The sequence below is a fragment of the Coregonus lavaretus genome (assembly GCF_964263955.1).
Source record: "Coregonus lavaretus genome assembly, chromosome: 40".
Lineage (NCBI taxonomy): Eukaryota > Metazoa > Chordata > Actinopteri > Salmoniformes > Salmonidae > Coregonus > Coregonus lavaretus.
In genome coordinates, this window is record NC_140027.1 from 4851873 (window position 1) to 4870023 (window position 18151).

Consider the following 18151-nt stretch of genomic DNA (forward strand, 5'->3'; position numbering starts at 1 on the left):
TAATTTGCTGATTTGAGTTTGACTAGCAGAGTTAGCACGTTTTTCGTCTACATAATTATTAAGCTACCTATGCATTTTGACAGAAAGTCACCTGTGTCTGGTGATGATTCAGGATTATTTTTCGTCTCCCCCCGTTCCATGCTTTCTTCCTATGTGACCTGGCTTTCTGGTGAGTTTGCTTAGGTTGACACCTCTTCGAAATCCTTCATTAGCTAGCTAGCTTTAGCTTGTCAGATAGCTAGCAACTGCACTATAAGACACGGGTTTCTTGTGTGTTGTGTATTAATTGAACACTTTACAAGTTACAACTTTCTGAGCCAGTATTTTCATGAATTGAGGATAGTTAGCTATTAGCTAACTAAGCGACACCTACGCCACTTTCCCCAATCCTCTGAATGCTTGTGAAGAGCTCATGTGCAGCGCCATGGACGTTCCGGTCCCACGGTCAGTCCAGGACTTGACAAGTACGGTTCTCAACCTCTCTCCGTCTCCTCTTTCCCTTGGTGTCTATATCTGACGCTCGGTCCCGTCTCAACTGATTTAGTCTGTCTGCAGGCTAGCCTAGCGCGAGAACTACTACTACGAGAGCGTGTGAAGCAACCACTAGAGCGAGCGGACCCCTCTGCTGGCCGAAACATGCACAAAACCTCTTGACAATTATGTGGGCTTATTTATATACATAATTGGAGATAGACAACCCTTCTGCCTAGGAAGACTAATAAATAAATGATTGCAAAATGTTTTAAAAAAAGACCATATATCTTACACCATTGTCATAAATGGTTAAGAGCGTAGGGGCATTCTTTAGTGGTTAAGAGCGTAGTGCCAGTAACCGAAAGGTCGCTGGTTCAAATCCCCGAGCCGACAAGGTTAAAAATCTGTCGATGTGCCCTTGAGCAAGGCACTTAACCCTAGTCGCTCTGGATAAGAGCGTCTGCTAAATGACAAAAAAAAGAAGAGTGACTTGGTGTAACATTTTTGTTTGTTAAAATAATAACATAACAAATACAATATTTAGCCTACAAATCATTGCCAATTATATATTGAAATATATTAAAAACATTGCCAATTTCAGTAAACAAACCAAAATGTAATTGAAAATGTTTGTCTGAAACCATGGAATGTCAGCTTTACAAAACACATCCAGTGAATTTCCAGAGAATCTCAACCTGTCTGATTTGTCAGTCTATACCTGTCAAACACACTGCCCTTCATAAACCACAACCTTTACTGAACAATTAATTTCCCTTAAAGTCCTTAGTGACTTGATGTCTCTTGTTACATAGTTGTTGCCTTTACCCACCTACTTAACAAAACAATTAGATATACTTTCATTCCAAGGAATAGTGGTGACGTAGTCAATCATGCTTAATCCAACTGTATAAGAAACTCGAGGACACAAAAGGGGGTATTTTACATGTCGCCTCACACTCGGAAGAACGCACTTTAACCTCCCAGGACGCATCGCCAGACTATCTCTCGCCATGTCTATTGTAGCCAGTCGCAATAGTAGCCGTAGCTACAGCTCATGTAGCGGTGTCGGTTCGAGTGGCCTCAGTTCTGCCGGTGGGATGCAGTTTTCCAACGGGTTGGGAAGCGGTAGGTCCCGTATGAGCGTGTCATCTCTTGGGAGCAGTCGCGCGCCGAGTGTATACGGAGGTGTGGGGGGATACGGCACCCGTATCTCTCAATCCTCTTTCTCTATGGACTGGCCAGGCCAGATCACTTTCAGCGCCAACGAGAAGCATACCATGCAGAATCTGAACGACCGTTTGGCCACCTACCTGGAAAAGGTAAGGAAGAGTGACGGGGATGTGGAAGGCGATTACGCTACGCGCGCTGCGCGATATTATGCACGTCCCAGATTATGAGCGTGGAGACCGACAGACAAGAGAGAGTGATAACTCTTTTGAAAATACTACATATTCGATGATACAGATTTTTTTAATGAGCAAATTATCTTCAATCTTTGTTATAAAGCATTTTTGTTTTAAATAATCCCTTTTATCAATACTATCCACAATGTTCAATTAAATGTGATAATGCAGTAGGCTACAGTAAATTGGCCCCATAAATATATCCTTTTTTTAAAAAAATTTAATAACCCCTTTCATGAATATGATCCACAATGTTAAATTAAATGTGATAATGCAGTAGTCTACAGTAAATTCACCCCATATATATATATATATATATATATATATATATATATATATATACATACATATAAAACCCCTTTTACTTAATTTTTAACTTTTTTTAAACGATTTATTCCATCATTAACTTTTCTAATTGTAAAATTGCTATTGAGAAGAAACAGTAACCTATAAAGCTTCAAGGAGAAGTCTCAATATTATTAAAAGACACACCTGTATTACTATTATAAACACATTCCTAAATACATAATGAGGACCAGTGGTGGAAAAACTACCCAATTATCATACTTGAGTAAAGGTAAAGATACCTTAATAGAAAATGACTGAGGTAAAAGTGAAAGTCACCCAGTAAAATACTACCTGAGTAAAAGTCCAAAAGTCTTTGGCTTTAAATATACTTAAGTATCAAATAGTAAATGTAATTGCTCAAAAATACTTAAGTATCAAAAAATTAAAATAATTTCACAACCCAGACGGCACAATTATTTATTTTAATGTTTGTGCCGATTGCCAGGGGCACACTCCAACACTCTGACATAATTTACAAGCAAAGCATTTGTGTAGGGACGACCAGGGATGTTCTCTTTATAAGAGTGTAAATTGGACCATTTTCCTGTTCTGCTAAGCATTCAAAGTGTAATGAGTACTTTTGGGTGTCAGGGTAAATGTATGGAGTAAAAAGTACATTATTTTCTTTAAGAATGTAGTTGAGTAAAAGTAACAGTTGTCAAAAATATAAATAGTAAAGTAAAGTACAGATACCCAAAAAACCTACTTAAGAAGTACTTTAAAGTATTTTTACTGAAGTACTTTACACCACTGATGAGGACAATGACAGCAGGATTTTATCATTTATTTTCAATTCCATTATGTTGGGGATTATCTAATGGGAATGTGCAGATTCACATAACATGATGGCATGTGCCCCAAATGGCACCCTATTCCCTATGTAGTGCACAACAGGGCCCATAGGGCTCTGGTCAAAAATATTGCTCTATATAGGGAATAGTGTGCCATTTCTTATAGACCCATGAACTGAACTGATTCCCTCCACTAACCTGTAAATCTCCAAGGATAAGTCTTATTATTATTAAAAGACACACCTGTATTACTATTATAAACACACGTTCCTAAATACATAATGAGGACAATTACATAGCAGGATTTGATCATTTTTTTAAAATTCCATTATGTTGGGGATTATGTTATGGGAGTGCACTGATTCACATAACGTGATGGGATGCGCCCCAAATGGCACCCATAGGTCCTATTTCGGATAGACACATGAACTGAACTGATTCCCTCCACTCCCTGTGTACACAGGTGCACTCTCTAGAGGCAGCCAATAGCAAGTTGGAGCTGCAGATCAAAGAGTTCTACGAGATGAGATCACCGACTCACAAGAAGGACCTCAGTGGGTTCTATGCCACCATCGCAGACATCCGCAACAAGGTACTTCTGGGAAATGTAGTTTTAATGTAGCAACCCACTGGGCACACACTGGTTGAATCAACATTGTTTACATATTTTATCAAATTTATAAAAATAAAAAAACGGAAATATCACATTTACATAAGTATTCAGACCCTTTACTCAGTACTTTGTTGAAGCACCTTTGGCAGCAATTACAGCCTCAGTCTTCTTGGGTATGACGCTACAAGCTTGGCACACCTGTATTTGGGGAGTTTCTCCCATTCCTCGCTGCAGATCCTCATAAGCTCTGTCAGGTTGGATGGGGAGCGTTACTGCACAGCTATTTTCAGGTCTCTCCAGAGATGTTCGATCGGGTTCAAATCCGGGCTCTGGTTGGGCCACTCAAGGACATTCTGAGACTTGTCCCGAAGCCACTCCTGCATTGTCTTGGCTGCGTGCTTAGGGTCGTTGTCCTGTTGGAAGGTGAACCTTCGACCCAGTCTGAGGTCCTGAGCACTCTGGAGCAGGTTTTCATCAAGGATCTCTCTGTACTTTGCTCCGTTCATCTTTGCCTCGATCCTGACTAGACTCCCAGTCCCTGCCGCTGAAAAACATCCCCACAGCATGATGCTGCCACCACCATGCTTTAACGTAGGGATGGTGCCAGGTTTCCTCCAAATGTGACGCTTGGCATTCAGGCCAAAGATCAGATCAGAGAATCTTGTTTCTTATGGTCTGAGTGTCTTTAGGTGCCTTTTGGAAAACTCCAAGCGGGCTTTCATGTGGCTTTTACTGAGGAGTGGCTTCCGTCTGGCCACAGTACCATAAAGGCCTGGTTGGTGGAGTGCTGCAGAGATGGTTGTCCTTCTGGAAGGTTCTCCCATCTCCACAGAGGAACTCTGAAGCTCTGTCAGAGTGACCATCGGGTTCTTGCTCACCTCCCTGACCAAGGCCCTTCTCCCCCGATTGGTCAGTTTGGCCGGGTGGCCAGCTCTAGGAAGAGTCTTGGTGGTTCCAAACTTCTTCCACTTAAGAATGATGGAGGCCACTCTGTTCTTTGGGACCTTCAATGCTGCAGACATCTTTTGATACCCTTCCCCAGATTTTTGCCTCGACACAATCCTGTCTCGGAGCCCTACGGACAATACCTTTGACCTCATGGCTTGGTTTTTGCTCTGACATACACTGTCAACTGTGGGACCTCATATAAACAGGTTTGGGCCTTTCCAAATCATGTCCAATCCATTTTTCTTTACCACAGGTGGACTCCAATCAAGTTGTAGAAACATTTCAAGGAAGATCAATGGAAACAGAATACACCTGAGCTCAAATTCGAGTCTCATAGCAAAGGGTCTGAATACTTATGCAAATAAGGTATTTCTGTTTTTTTGTTTTTAATAGATGTGCAAAAATTTCCAAAAACCTGTTTTAGCTTTGTCATTATGCGGTATTGTGTGTAGATTGCTGAGGATGTTTTATTTATTCAATCAATTTTAGAATAAGGCTGTAACGTAACAAAATGTGGAAAAAGTAATGGGGTCTGAATACTTTCCTCTAATCTAAGTGATAGATTAGAGGTGTAATTTCTATTGTCTCAGTATTTATTTTGTTGATTGTCGAAAAACTGTGCCTTGTTGTATATGAATGAACAATAGATATGACCCAGATCTGCTGATCTAAACACATTATATCCCATACATAGTTGACACTGTTATTACATTCCATTGACTGTGGCTATCCTCCTGTTCCTAGATCCATGCCAGGTCTATGGAGAACTCTCAGATGATCCTGTGGGTGGATAATGCCAGACTTGCAGCTGATGACTTCAAGATGAAGTAGGTGCACTTCCTCTCTGTACTGTACACAGCTTCTGTGAGTGTACTGTTTCTGTTTGTAGCTCTTGGCCTATAGGTTTGAGATTGAGTACATCCAATCCTCCCAGATCTACAAAAATGCTTATGGGGGTAGGCAGGGGCTATGGATCAGTTTATGGTTGGGCAATTTGTATCTTGGTTTGTTGTGAGAAGGAACTAATCAAGCTCTCTCCTCTCCTCAACCCGTATAGGTTAGAGAAGGAGGCTAACATGCGTATGACGATGGAAGGGGATGTGGCTCGTCTGAGAGGAGTCCTAGACAGCTTTACACATGCCAGAGGAGACCTTGAGATGCAGATTGAGGGGCTGAAGGAGGAGCTGGTCTACCTCAGGAAGAACCATGAGGAGGTAACCTCCTCAATTCTCCTCACACACTAAAGTCTTAACGCTTGTGCTGTTGGCTGAAGTGTCAATGTGCCAGGACAGCCACGTGGTTTTTTCATTTGGACACCTTGGCTCCCCCTGTAGTTTTTGCAATGTTTTTGCACTTGAATGTATTTATTAATTCTCAGTGGGTTTGAGACCTTTCCATGTTTGGCCACAAGGGGGCAAAACTCAACCACAACAAATCTAGGGCAAATTCAATGTCATTAGTACTCAAATATACAGTAACTCATTGTTTTCAGGTACTTTTAGCCTTCCCTGTGTATAAGTAAACTACAAATCCCAGGTATTTTGACACAATTTGTCCCCCTTTTCCTGTTGTTAGGAGATGCATTTGATGCGGACACAGCAGTGTGGTGCTGTGAATGTGGAGATGGACTGTTCTTCCTCAGTGGACATGAGCAAGGTGCTGGAGGAGATGAGGACCCAGTATGAGGGCATGGTGGAGAAGAACCAGAGAGATGCTGCCAAGTGGTTCGAGAGCAAGGTGAAACAACCTCTGAAAATAGGACAGGGGTCCTCAAAGTGTGTGGGCCTGGGTCCCTAAATGTGTTTAGTGAAGTGGTACTATACTTTTGACTAAAATGATGTGTGTGTGTTTGTGTGTGTCAGGTGGAGGTGCTTCAGAACCAGATCACCACCAGCACCACGGAGGTCAAGACCTCTCAGTCTCAGGTGACCGACCTGAAGAGGACCTTCCAGAGCCTGGAGATTGAACTGCATGGCCTGCTCACTCAGGTATGATGTCAAACCATCTTAGTGAATCAGCATCCCTAAACATATAGCATTTGTCTTTACCCTATCTCTGTTCCTAAAAAATGGAATTCCTTTATGTCTTAAAGGAACATTACAGTCCAAAATCAACGTTTGTTAGATGTTTTCAGACCTCCACTGTGGTGTAATGTCAAGGTGTTCTAACTTCTTTATGTGCACCAATCTAACTATCTCTACCCTTCTTCATCTCCCTGTTCATCAATTTCTACTACCCTCTCCTTTCTTCCTTATCCATCTTCTTCATCCTTTACAAACATAAACACATTCCTAGAAGGGGTACCTGGAGCAGAGCGTCACTGATATAAATGGTCGCTACGGCTCCCAGCTGAGCCAGCTGCAGGTTCATAGGAGACCCGACAGGAGGTCAGGAAAGTGACCATGGTTGAGAAGGTCCAGGAAGTACAACACGTCCAGGAAGTGGTGGAAGGTGAGCAAGCAGGAGAATAATTAATCAAATGAATGAATCAGTGAAAGAATCAAGTGTTGTTACCCATCATACGCACAATTAATTAATTAATGAATTCCTGTTTTGTGTCTCTTTCCACAGAGTACAACCCACACATTCAGAAGCGTGTGTCCACCTCAGTTGATGAGAAGGTCCAGGATATAAACTGAGAAGGCCAAATAGTTCCGGGATCTGGTGAAGTGGTAATGGACCACACATACCCCTGCAAACGGGGGTTCAAGCCTCGTCTCTATATATATGGTCATGGTTGCATATTGTTATATTTCCCTTCTGGCAGGATTGCATCAGCTGAATGATAACTGATGTAATTTACTCATGTTACCTTATAACTCTTAAATGGCTCTATCATATGGCAAATTGAAAATTATTTATAGAATGTGTTTTTCCCGTTCTTCCATTCGTTGCCACCAGGTGGCATTTCTCTCATTTAAACATCTTTGGCCAGCCCAATTAAAAGTGGAAACAGATTATTACAGTTACATAAGTGACATCAGGGAAAATATTACTTGCGTCATCAGCCATTATAAAGCTATTTTAGCTCCATTGTAAACTCACAGGATCACAAGCAATGTATGTTCTCTGTACTCTATGACGGGTTTAAAGTTCATTTTCTGTAGGTTTACGCGACATGATCCATTTGGCTGTTGATACAATCTAGATGTCAATGCATTTCAGGACACTGATATCATAATTGAGGGTGTGTTGTTGTCCTCTAAAAAGCTGAAAGAAACATCTTTACAGCAGTGGAGGTCGGTGCCGTTTAAGATGAGGGAGGACGACTATTTTTTTAACGAGCATGGCCTTATTTCTATTACAGCATATTGGACGACTGTCATTCATATTCCATTCACCCAGTTCGATGTAACAACGATAGGTTTAGGCTTCTACATGATGCTCGAATATTCCCTATACCCATCATGCGGTTGCTACAAGCTAGTCTATGAATGAAAGTTTACAATGCAGGTGCACACAGGTCCAGAGAAAACATTTGAGGCAACATACAGTGACACATTCAATACCGCCTTGCCCACTCTTGCCTGCATCTAGCTGATCTAGGGTGTAATCAACAGTTGCAAACGAGAGTTTCTATTGGCCAAATTCAGGTATGTTTATCCCCTTTTTGTTCCGTTTGCTTCCGTTTAAGAAAGGTTTTTCAACAGAATCGGCGGAATGAATATACCCCTGATCACACGTAAGCACAGATCACTTTCATAGCAGCCATGTTGCATTCATTCTTTGTGCTTTCCTTCTCTCACCTTTTCAATTTGCTTGTGGACTTCAATGCACAACACATCAGCTATCTGTGACCAGGCAAAAAACACAGCCTACATCATTGTTACCATATTAGCTAAAGCAACATCATAGTCAACATAGCTAATAGAACTAATGCGTTAGTAAACCCGCAAAAATAATGTAGTACAGTGTACAGACAGTAAGCAATTTAGCAGTTACACCGGTGGGCCCCGGTGGCAACAAATTAACAAAACCAAAAGCTTGGATAGCCATAGCCAGCTAGTTAACAAAGCTTCCCTCTGTTTGAGCCAGGTGTATGAGTAGGTTAAACTAGCTAGCTGCATTTGATAGCTAAGTAATGAAAGCGAAAAAATAAAATAAAAAATAAAACGAAATACAGCTCTCAGTCTCTCTCATTTCTGAATAAATTAATTAGTTAAAAACGGTTTAAATGTTGTCTTTCTCTCTCTTTGAGTCAACTACTCACCACATTTTATGCACTGCAGTGCAACTAGCTGTAGCTTTTGCTTTCAGTACTAGATTCATTATCTGATCCTTTGATTGGGTGGACAACATTTCAGTTCATGCTGCAAGAGCTCTGATAGGTTGGAAGAAGTCCTCTGGAAGATTTCATAATTACCGTGTAAGTCTACGGAAGGGGGTGAGAACCATGAGCCTCCTAGGTTTTGTATTGAAGTCAACATACCCAAAGGAGGAAGGAAACAAGGCATCAAAACTATGAAATAACACATATGGAATCATGTAGTAACCAAAAAGGTGTTAAAGAAATCAAATATATTTTATATTTCATAGAATCATCCCAAACCATCTCAATTTGGTTGAGGTCAGGGGATTGTGGAGGCCAGGTCATCTGATGCAGCACTCCATCACTCCTCTTCTTGGTAAAATAGCCCTTACACAACCTGGAGGTGCGTTGGGTCATTGTCCTGTTGAAAAACAAATGATAGTCCCACTAAGCCCAAACCAGATTGGATGGCGTATCGCTGCAGAATTCTGTGGTAGCCATGCTGGTTAAGTGTGCCTTGCATTCTAAATAAATCACAGACAGTGTCACCAGCAAAGCACCCCCACACCATAACACCTCCTCCTCCATGCTTTTACGTGAGAAATACACATGCAGAGATCATCCGTTCACCCATACGACGTTTCACAAAGACACAGCGGTTGGAACCAAAAATCTCAAATTTGGACTACAGACCAAAAGACACATTTCCACCGGTCTAATGTCCATTGCTCGTGTTTCTTGGCCCAAGCAAGTCTCTTCTTCTTATTGGTGTCCTTTAGTAGTGGTTTCTTGGCAGCAATTCGACCATGAAGGCCTGATTCATACAGTCTCTGAACAGTTGATGTTGAGATGTGTCTGTTACTTGAACTCTGTGAAGCATTTATTTGGGCTGCAATTTCTGAGGCTGGTAACTCTAATGAACTTATCCTCTGCAGCAGAGGTAACTCTCGGTCTTCCATTCCTGTGGCGGTCCTCATGAGATCCTGTTTCATCATAGCTCTTGATGGTTTTTGCAACTGCACTTGAAGAAACATTGAAAGTTCTTGAAATGTTCTGTGTTGACTGACCTTCATGTCTTAAAATAATGATGGATTGTCGTTTCTCTTTGCTTATTTGACCTGTTCTTTCCATAATATGTACTTGGTCTTTTACCAAATAGGGCTATCTTCTGTATACCCCACCTACCTTGTCACAACAGAACTGATTGGGTCAAATGCATTAAGAAGGAAAGAAATTCCACAAATTAACTTTTAAGAAGGCACACCTGTTCATTGAAATGTATTCCAGGTGACTACCTCATGAAGCTGGTTGAGAGAATGCCAAGAGTGTGCAAAGCTGTCATCAAGGCAAAGGGTGGCTATTTGAAGAAACTCAAATATAAAATATATTTTGATTTGTTTAACCCTTTTTTGGTTAGTAAATTATTCCATATGTGTTATTTCATAGTTTTGATGTAGTTACAATGTAGAAAATAGTAAAAAGAAAGAAAAACCCTTGAATGAGTAGGTGTTCTAAAACTTTTGACCGGTAGTGTATATATCAGTTTAAACAGCTAAGAGTATGACATGGAGTAGCTCTGGTCCAGGGCGTTATGTGCAGCTTGAGCTATTAAGGCTCAAACCACATGTTAGGCCCTGGACCAGAGCTAGACATGGAGCAGATACAGTAAAGGCAGGTTTGTCATGCAGAGAAATGTTGGGCCTCATTCACCATCATTCAAAACGTTTTAGAAGTTCTATCCAGTCGTAGTAATTGCATCCATAATGCAGTGATTGATTACTTATTCAATTCCGAGTGTTACAACAATCTTTCCTCTCGTTCAACAGGTGATACATAAGCACAGTTAATTATACAGCTAACATTTGTATGTACCTGGTCCATTACTTCAAGCTTAAGCTAATTTAACAGAATGGGCCCTGGTCAAAAGTAGTGCACTCTATAGAATTGGGTTTCATTTGTGACGTAGCCTATGAGGGTTGTCTGAAAACAGAGGTGTCTTCTGGTCCTAGCTATATTTTCCTCATCTGAGCCATCAGCTCCTCTAGACTCTGTTCCGTCTCCTTGACCGTCTCCCCTAATGACGAAAAATGTTTCATGGGCCGTGTCCGAATACCCATTCCAGTGTTCTAAATAGTAGCATTTTGAGTATGCGAAAATAGAACGTTATACAGTATGTGAAATTTCAGAAATGTAGTATGCTTTAAATTGTAGGATGTACTGATTTCGGCTTTTCATCTAGTAGAATTTGCTGCACACTACTGAGGAAGAGAACCGTCTTTTGAGACCTACATGTTTTTGACCACAGCTGATAATCAGAATGGCGGGATTGTTGTGGAAATTAACCACTTTGCTTTATTACAAATAAGGTCTTACAGAGTTTTTGTTGCATCATGAAATGACTTCATAAAAGTTTTCAACAAAGCCGATACCAGTCTGCAGATTGGCACACCCCCTTACGGTCTCCCTCCATCTTATATAGTCCCCTTCAGTTTTCCAGCTCTTTTATTGCTCCGCCCACTTCCTTTGTCTCTGAGAGTGGCTAAACTCAACTTTCATTAAGTTCAGAGTACTACAATCAATCAATCCTTATCTTGCAAAAACACTCATGTTTAGTTTAAACTCTGTTGAACCCTGGCTCTTTTCACTGTGTTTGAAGAGAAAAACAAACGGCCCAAGCCAGTTTCAGTCTTTGATATGATAAGACAACCATGGATCTAAGTAAGAGCAAGCAATCTGACCCTAGGGCAGAATCCCTCTCTACTCACCCACACAGTGAAATTAAATGACCCAATACAATTCCTGGCCCAGTAACAAAGAATTCAAACTTTATGCTCTTGATTAACCCAGTTCTACCTCATAGTCCATTAAACTCTACAGTTCATTAATAATAATTCACCACAGGATTCAAAGCAACTGATCTTCGCAGCATGGATGAGCATAGTATGTTGATATTAGTTGCGTACTGCATTCGTTTTTACTAAGCAGTGCATTCTAAATAGTATGCAGTTTAAGTAAGTAGTAGAAAAGCCATTGTTACTTGAAACTACTTCAGATCTGCCAATTACTTTTACTGACTCATACATAGCAGTGGTGGCTAGTGTCAATTTAAATCAGAGGATGGCTCATAGTACCGGCTGAAACAGAATGAATGTCATGGTATCAAGCACATGGTTTCCATATGTTTGCTAACCTTTCATTCAATCCATTTGTCAGGGTTGAGTGTAGAGGTGGTGTAGAATCAGGCGCAGGACACACAGAGGTTACGAACAGCGTCTTTAGTAAAGTCCAAAATGAGCCAAACACGGCAACAGGCTACAGGCGAACTTTACGCACAACAGTAAAGTATGCTAAGGCGCACAAAGTGCGGAACTCTCTCTCAAAACACAAAATACAGAGAGAACAGAAAATGTCGACCTAGCACACAACGTGACACGGAAACAATTACACACAACACCTGACCAAACTCAAGATAACTAAATAGGACACCTAATAAACACTAATAAGGAACAGGTGTAGCAACACAGACAAAACCAATCAAACATGGAAACATAGACCGGTGGCAGCTAGTACTCCGGAGACGACGACCGCCGAAGCCTGCCCGAACAAGGAGAAGGCGCAGCCTCGGCCGAAACCGTGACAGTACCCCCCCTGGGACGACCAGGAAGACGCGGAGCAGGGCGTGTGGGATGACCACGATGGAACTCGGTCAGCAGAGACGGGTCTAGGATGTCCCTCCTCGGCACCCAGCACCGCTCCTCCGGGCCGTACCCCTCCCACTCCACGAGATATTGGAGACCCCCCATCCGGCGTCTCGAATCTAGGATGGACCGAACAGTGTACGCCGGAGCCCCCTCGATGTCCAACGGGGGCGGAGGAGTCTCTTCTATCTCATAGTCCTGGAGTGGACCAGCTACCACCGGCCTGAGGAGAGACACATGGAACGAGGGGTTAATATTATTGTAATCAATGGGCAGTTGTAACCTGTAACACACCTCGTTCAATCTCCTCAGGACTTTAAACGGCCCCACAAACCGCCAACCCAGCTTCCGGCAGGGCAGGCGGAGGGGCAGGTTTCTGGTCGAGAGCCAGACTCGATCTCCAGGTGCGTACACTGGCCCCTCAATGTGGTGGAGATCGGCGCTCGTCTTATGTCGACGGATGGCCCGCTGCAGGTGGACGTGTGCAGCGTTCCACGTCTCCTCCGAGCGCCGCACCCACTCATCCACCGCAGGGGCCTCGATCTGGCTCTCATGCCAAGGTGCCAGAACCGGCTGGTACCCTAACACACACTGGAAAGGGGTTAGTTTAGTGGAGGAGTGGCGGAGAGAGTTCTGTGCCATCTCTGCCCAGGGAACATATCTCGCTCACTCCTCCGGCCGGCCCTGGCAATACGACCTCAGAAACCTACCCACATCCTGGTTGACACGTTCGACCTGCCCATTACTCTCCGGGTGGTAACCTGAGGTAAGGCTCACCGAAACCCCCAACCGTTCCATAAACGCTCTCCAAACTCTGGAGGTAAACTGGGGGCCTCGATCAGACACTATATCCTCGGGTACCCCGTAATGCCGGAAGACGTGGGTAAATAGAGCCTCAGCGGTCTGTAGGGCAGTGGGAAGATCCGGCATGGGAAGGAGACGAAAGGCCTTCGAGAACCGATCCACAACGACCAGGATGGTGGTATTCCCCTGGGAGGGGGGAAGGTCTGTAACAAAATCCACCGAGAGGTGAGACCAGGGTCGTTGTGGAACGGGCAGGGGTTCTAACTTACCCCTGGGCAAGTGTCTGGGCACCTTACACTGGGCACACACCGAGCAGGAGGAGACATAAATCCTCACATCCCTGGCTAACGTTGGCCACCAGTACTTTGTGCTAAGGCAGTGCACTGTCCGGCCTGGATGCCCAGAGGAGGGTGACGTGTGAGCCCAATAAAGGAGTCGATCCCGGACCTCGAGCGGGACGTACGTCCGACCCACCGGACACTGTGGAGGGCTAGGTCCGGTGCGCAACGCCCGCTCGATCTCCGTATCGACCTCCCATACCACCGGTGCAACCAGACAAGACTTAGGTAGTATGGGAGTGGGCTCTACGGACCTCTCCTCCGTGTCATACCGCCGAGACAGGGCATCTGCCTTCCCGTTCTGGGACCCAGGGATGTAAGTGATCTTAAACACGAACCGGGCTAAAACATAGTCCACCGAGCCTGGCGAGGATTCAGTCTCCTAGCTGCCCGAATGTATTCCAGGTTACGGTGGTCAGTCAAAATGAGAAAAGGGTGTTGAGCCCCCTCAAGCCAATGCCTCCACACCTTTAGGGCTTGTACCACGGCTAACAACTCCCTGTCCCCTACGTCATAATTACGCTCCGCCGGACTGAGCTTCTTCGAATAAAAAGCACAGGGGCGGAGTTTAGGTGGTGTGCCGGACCGTTGTGAGAGAACGGCCCCGATACCGGCTTCAGACGCGTCCACCTCCACTTGGAATGGTAAAGCGGGATCCGGGTGCGCCAGCACCGGAGCCGAGGTAAACAGGTTCTTCAGTCTCCCAAAGGCCCTGTCCGCCTCAGCTGACCACCGCAAGCGCACCGGACCCCCCTTCAGAAGGGACGTTATGGGAGCTGCCACCTGTCCAAAACCCCGGATAAATCTCCGGTAGTAATTCGCAAGAACCGCTGCACCTCTTTAACCGTGGTTGGGGTTTGCCAATTACGCACGGCTGACACACGGTCAAACTCCATCTTCACCCCTGACGCAGACAACTGATAACCCAAAAAGGAGACCGACTCCTGGAAGAACAGACATTTCTCTGCCTTGACATACAGGTCATGCTCCAACAACCTCCTCAACACTCGGCGCACCAGGGCTACATGCTCGGCTCGGGTAGAACTGTACACCAGAATATCATCTATGTACACGACTACTCCCTGCCCCTGCATGTCCCGGAAAATCTCATCTACAAAGGATTGGAAGACTGATGGAGCATTCATTAACCCGTTTGGCATGACGAGATACTCGTAATGACCGGAGGTAGTACTAAATGCTGTCTTCCATTCATCGCCCTCCCTAATGCGCACCAAGTTATATGCGCTCCTGAGGTCCAATTTTGTGAAGAACCGTGCCCCGTGTAATGACTCCGTCATATTCGCAATCAGAGGGAGTGGATAACTATATTTTACAGTAATCTGATTGAGACCGCGGTAATCAATACACGGGCGCAAACCTCCATCCTTCTTCTTCACAAAAAAGAAGCTTGAGGACGCGGGCGAAGTGGAGGGCCGTATGTATCCCTGTCTCAGAGACTCGGCAATGTATGTCTCCATCGCCCTCTTCTCCTCTTGTGACAAAGGCTACACATGGCTCCGCGGGAGCGCAGCTCCTGCCTGGAGGTCTATCGCACAATCCCCCTGTCTATGAGGCGGCAACCGCGCCGCTCTCGACTTGCTAAACACGAGTGCTAAATCCTCATACTCGGAGGGAATGTGCAGTGCGGGCATTTGGTTTGGACTCTCCACCGAGGTCGCCCCTACGGAAACACCCAGACATAGCCCCTCACACTGGGCAGACCACCCCTTAAGAGCCTTCTCTCGCCACGAAATAGTAGGATCATGGGTAATCAACCAGGGAAGCCCCAGTACCACCGGATACACAGGAGAGTCGATCAGATAGAGCTGAATCGTCTCCTCATGGCCCCCCTGCGTCTCCATCCTAAGTGGCACTGTGACCTCCCTAATCAACCCGGATCCTAACGGACGGCTATCTAGGGCATGTACTGGGAAAGGATTATTGACCGAAAGAAGAGGGATCCCTAACTCTACACAGAATTTACGATCTACAAAATTCCCAGCTGCGCCTGAATCTACTAGCGCCTTATGCTGGGAACGAGGTGCAACCTGTGGAAAACAAACAGGTATAGTTATGTGTACGACAGAAAGCTCTGGGTAAGTGGGGCGCCTACTCACCTGGGAGGACTCCCCAATGCGTGGCCTGCCTTCTCTTCCACCAGGAGACCCTCCCCAGCACCTAGCCGCGGTGTGCCCTCCACGGCCACAGTTGGTGCAGGGGACGGCCCCCCTCGGGCTCCCTCTCCTCTGTTCTCTAGCGCCAGCACCTCCGAGCTCCATAGGACTCGGCTCGGAGGCGCTGGAGGGTGGAATGGGCGACTCCCACCCGGGATGCCCGCGAGTGGCGAGCAGGGTGTCCAGCCGAATGGCCATGTCAACCAATTGGTCAAACGAAAGCGTGGTATCCCTACACGCCAACTCTCGCTGGACGTCCTCCCGGAGACTGCAGCGGAAGTGATCTATGAGGGCCCGCTCATTCCACCCTGCATCTGCCGCTAGAGTCCGGAACTCCAGTGCAAACTCCTGAGCGCTCCTCATCCCTTGCCGGAGGTAGAATAGACGCTCCCCCGCCGCCTTCCCCTCTGGTGGATGGTCAAACACTGCACGGAAGCGGCGGGAGAACTCTGCATAGGTGATAGTAGCGGCGTCTATTCTCCTCCATTCGGCGTTGGCCCACTCCAACGCCTTGCCGGTGAGACAGGAGATGAGGGCGGAAACGCTCTCGTGTCCCGAGGGTGCCGGGTGTACGGTGGCGAGGTAGAGTTCCACTCGCAGCAGGAACCCTTGACACCCGGCAGCGGTGCCGTCGTACGCCCTCGGGAGCGAGAGCCGAATCCCACTGGGTTCCAGAAGTTGGACAGGCGGACTGATCGATGGTGATAACTAGCTACTTGCTATTAGCCACCGTTAGAGGTTTTTCACCATTGTCCGTGGCCTGTACTACCTACCAGCCAGCTCTAGCCTGGACTATTATCGGCCAGTCTGCACTGTCTGCACAGCGCGTTATCAACCCAGAACATATCGTTTTTTCTGCCGGAATCACTGAATTACTGGACTTTTAACACCGGATCATCGCAGCTAGCTAGCTGCAACCAAATGGATGTTGTTGTTGGCTAATCAGCCTTGAGCTAGCCTAGAGCCAGGCCCATCTCCCTGCTATCTACCTCTCTGTCAACCGGACAGGACCTCCTAGTGTTGACACAGAGCCCCGCCGATCCAACACGACTGATCTGCCGACGAAATCGTCTGATGTGGTTACAACAGGCTTCCTGTTATGACGTCGACCAGGAAGATCCATCTGCTAGCCCCGGCCCGCTAGCACACGCTAGCCGTGGCCTCTTGCTCGTCAGTGCTATAGCAACCCCCGACCTACCTCCAAACTCTCCTATTGCTGTTCACCGGACCTTATGATAACTCAGCTACACAGCTGATGCCTGCTGGACTGTTCCTTTTTACGGTACCGCATCCTGTTTATGTTTAGCCTCAGCCCAAACTTTGTCGCCATTACCAGCTGTTGTCTTAGCTCTCTCGAATAACACCTGTGATTGCTTTATGCCTCTCTCCCATGTCAATATGCCTTGCTTATTGCTGTTTTGGTTATTTCTTGTTGTACTATTTCACTGTAGATCCCCCAGCCCAGCTCAACCTGCCTTAGATAGCTTCTTTGTCCCACCCCCCATACAATCGGTGCCTCCAGTGATGCTATCTCTTTCATCGTTACCCAACGCTTAGGTTTACCTCTACTGTACTCATATCCTTCCATATCCTTGTCTGTACATAATGCCCTGTATCTATTCTACAATGGCCGGAAATCTGCCCCTTTTTTTCTCTGTACCCAACGCACTAGAAGACCAGTACTTAAAGCATTTAGCCGTGTTCTTATTCTACTCCTCCTCTGTTTCTCTGGTGATGTAGAGGTTAACCCAGGCCCTGTAGCCCCCAGTATCACTTCTACTCCCCAGGCGTTATCATTTGTTGACTTCTGTAACCGTAAAAGCCTTGGTTTCTTGCACGTTAACATTCGAGGCCTCCTCCCTAAGTTTGAGTTATTCACTGCGTTAGCACACTCCGCCAAACCTGATGTTCTAGCAGTGTCTGAATCCTGGCTTAGGAAGGCCACCAAAAATTCAGAAATGTCCATCCCCAACTACAACATTTTCCGTCTCGATAGAACTGCCAAAGGGGGTGGGGTTGCAATCTATAATCTAATAATAATATGCCATTTAGCAGACGCTTTTATCCAAAGCGACTTACAGTCATGCGTGCATACATTTTTATGGGTGGTCCCCGGGATCGAACCCACTACCCTGGCGTTACAAGCGCCGTGCTCTACCAGCTGAGCTACAGAGGACCTACTGTAGAGAAAGCCTGCAGAGCTCTATCGTACTATCCAGGTCTGTGCCCAAACAGTTTGAGCTTCTACTTCTAAAAATCCACCTTTCCAGAAATAAGTCTCTCACTGTTGCCGCTTGCTACAGACCCCCCT

At 45.4% G+C, this 18151-nt stretch overlaps 2 protein-coding genes across 2 annotated transcripts in view; one reads left to right on the plus strand and one right to left on the minus strand.

Annotated features, from left to right (window-relative positions):
- Nucleotides 1-140, minus strand: part of LOC311113354 (UPF0575 protein C19orf67 homolog) — a gene marked incomplete at both ends in the record, with an annotated part of 31091 nt that extends 30951 nt beyond the window's left edge. Inside the window, one exon of the mRNA XM_084156568.1 lies at nt 92-140. Within this exon, the coding sequence (XP_084012694.1) occupies nt 92-140 (49 nt within the window). The remainder of the gene's footprint in view (nt 1-91) is intronic.
- Nucleotides 141-1571: 1431 nt separating this feature from the next.
- Nucleotides 1572-18151, plus strand: part of LOC311113637 (keratin, type I cytoskeletal 42-like) — a gene marked incomplete at both ends in the record, with an annotated part of 43100 nt that continues 26520 nt past the window's right edge. Inside the window, one exon of the mRNA XM_084156906.1 lies at nt 1572-1793. Coding sequence (XP_084013032.1) covers nt 1572-1793 — 222 coding nt within the window. The remainder of the gene's footprint in view (nt 1794-18151) is intronic.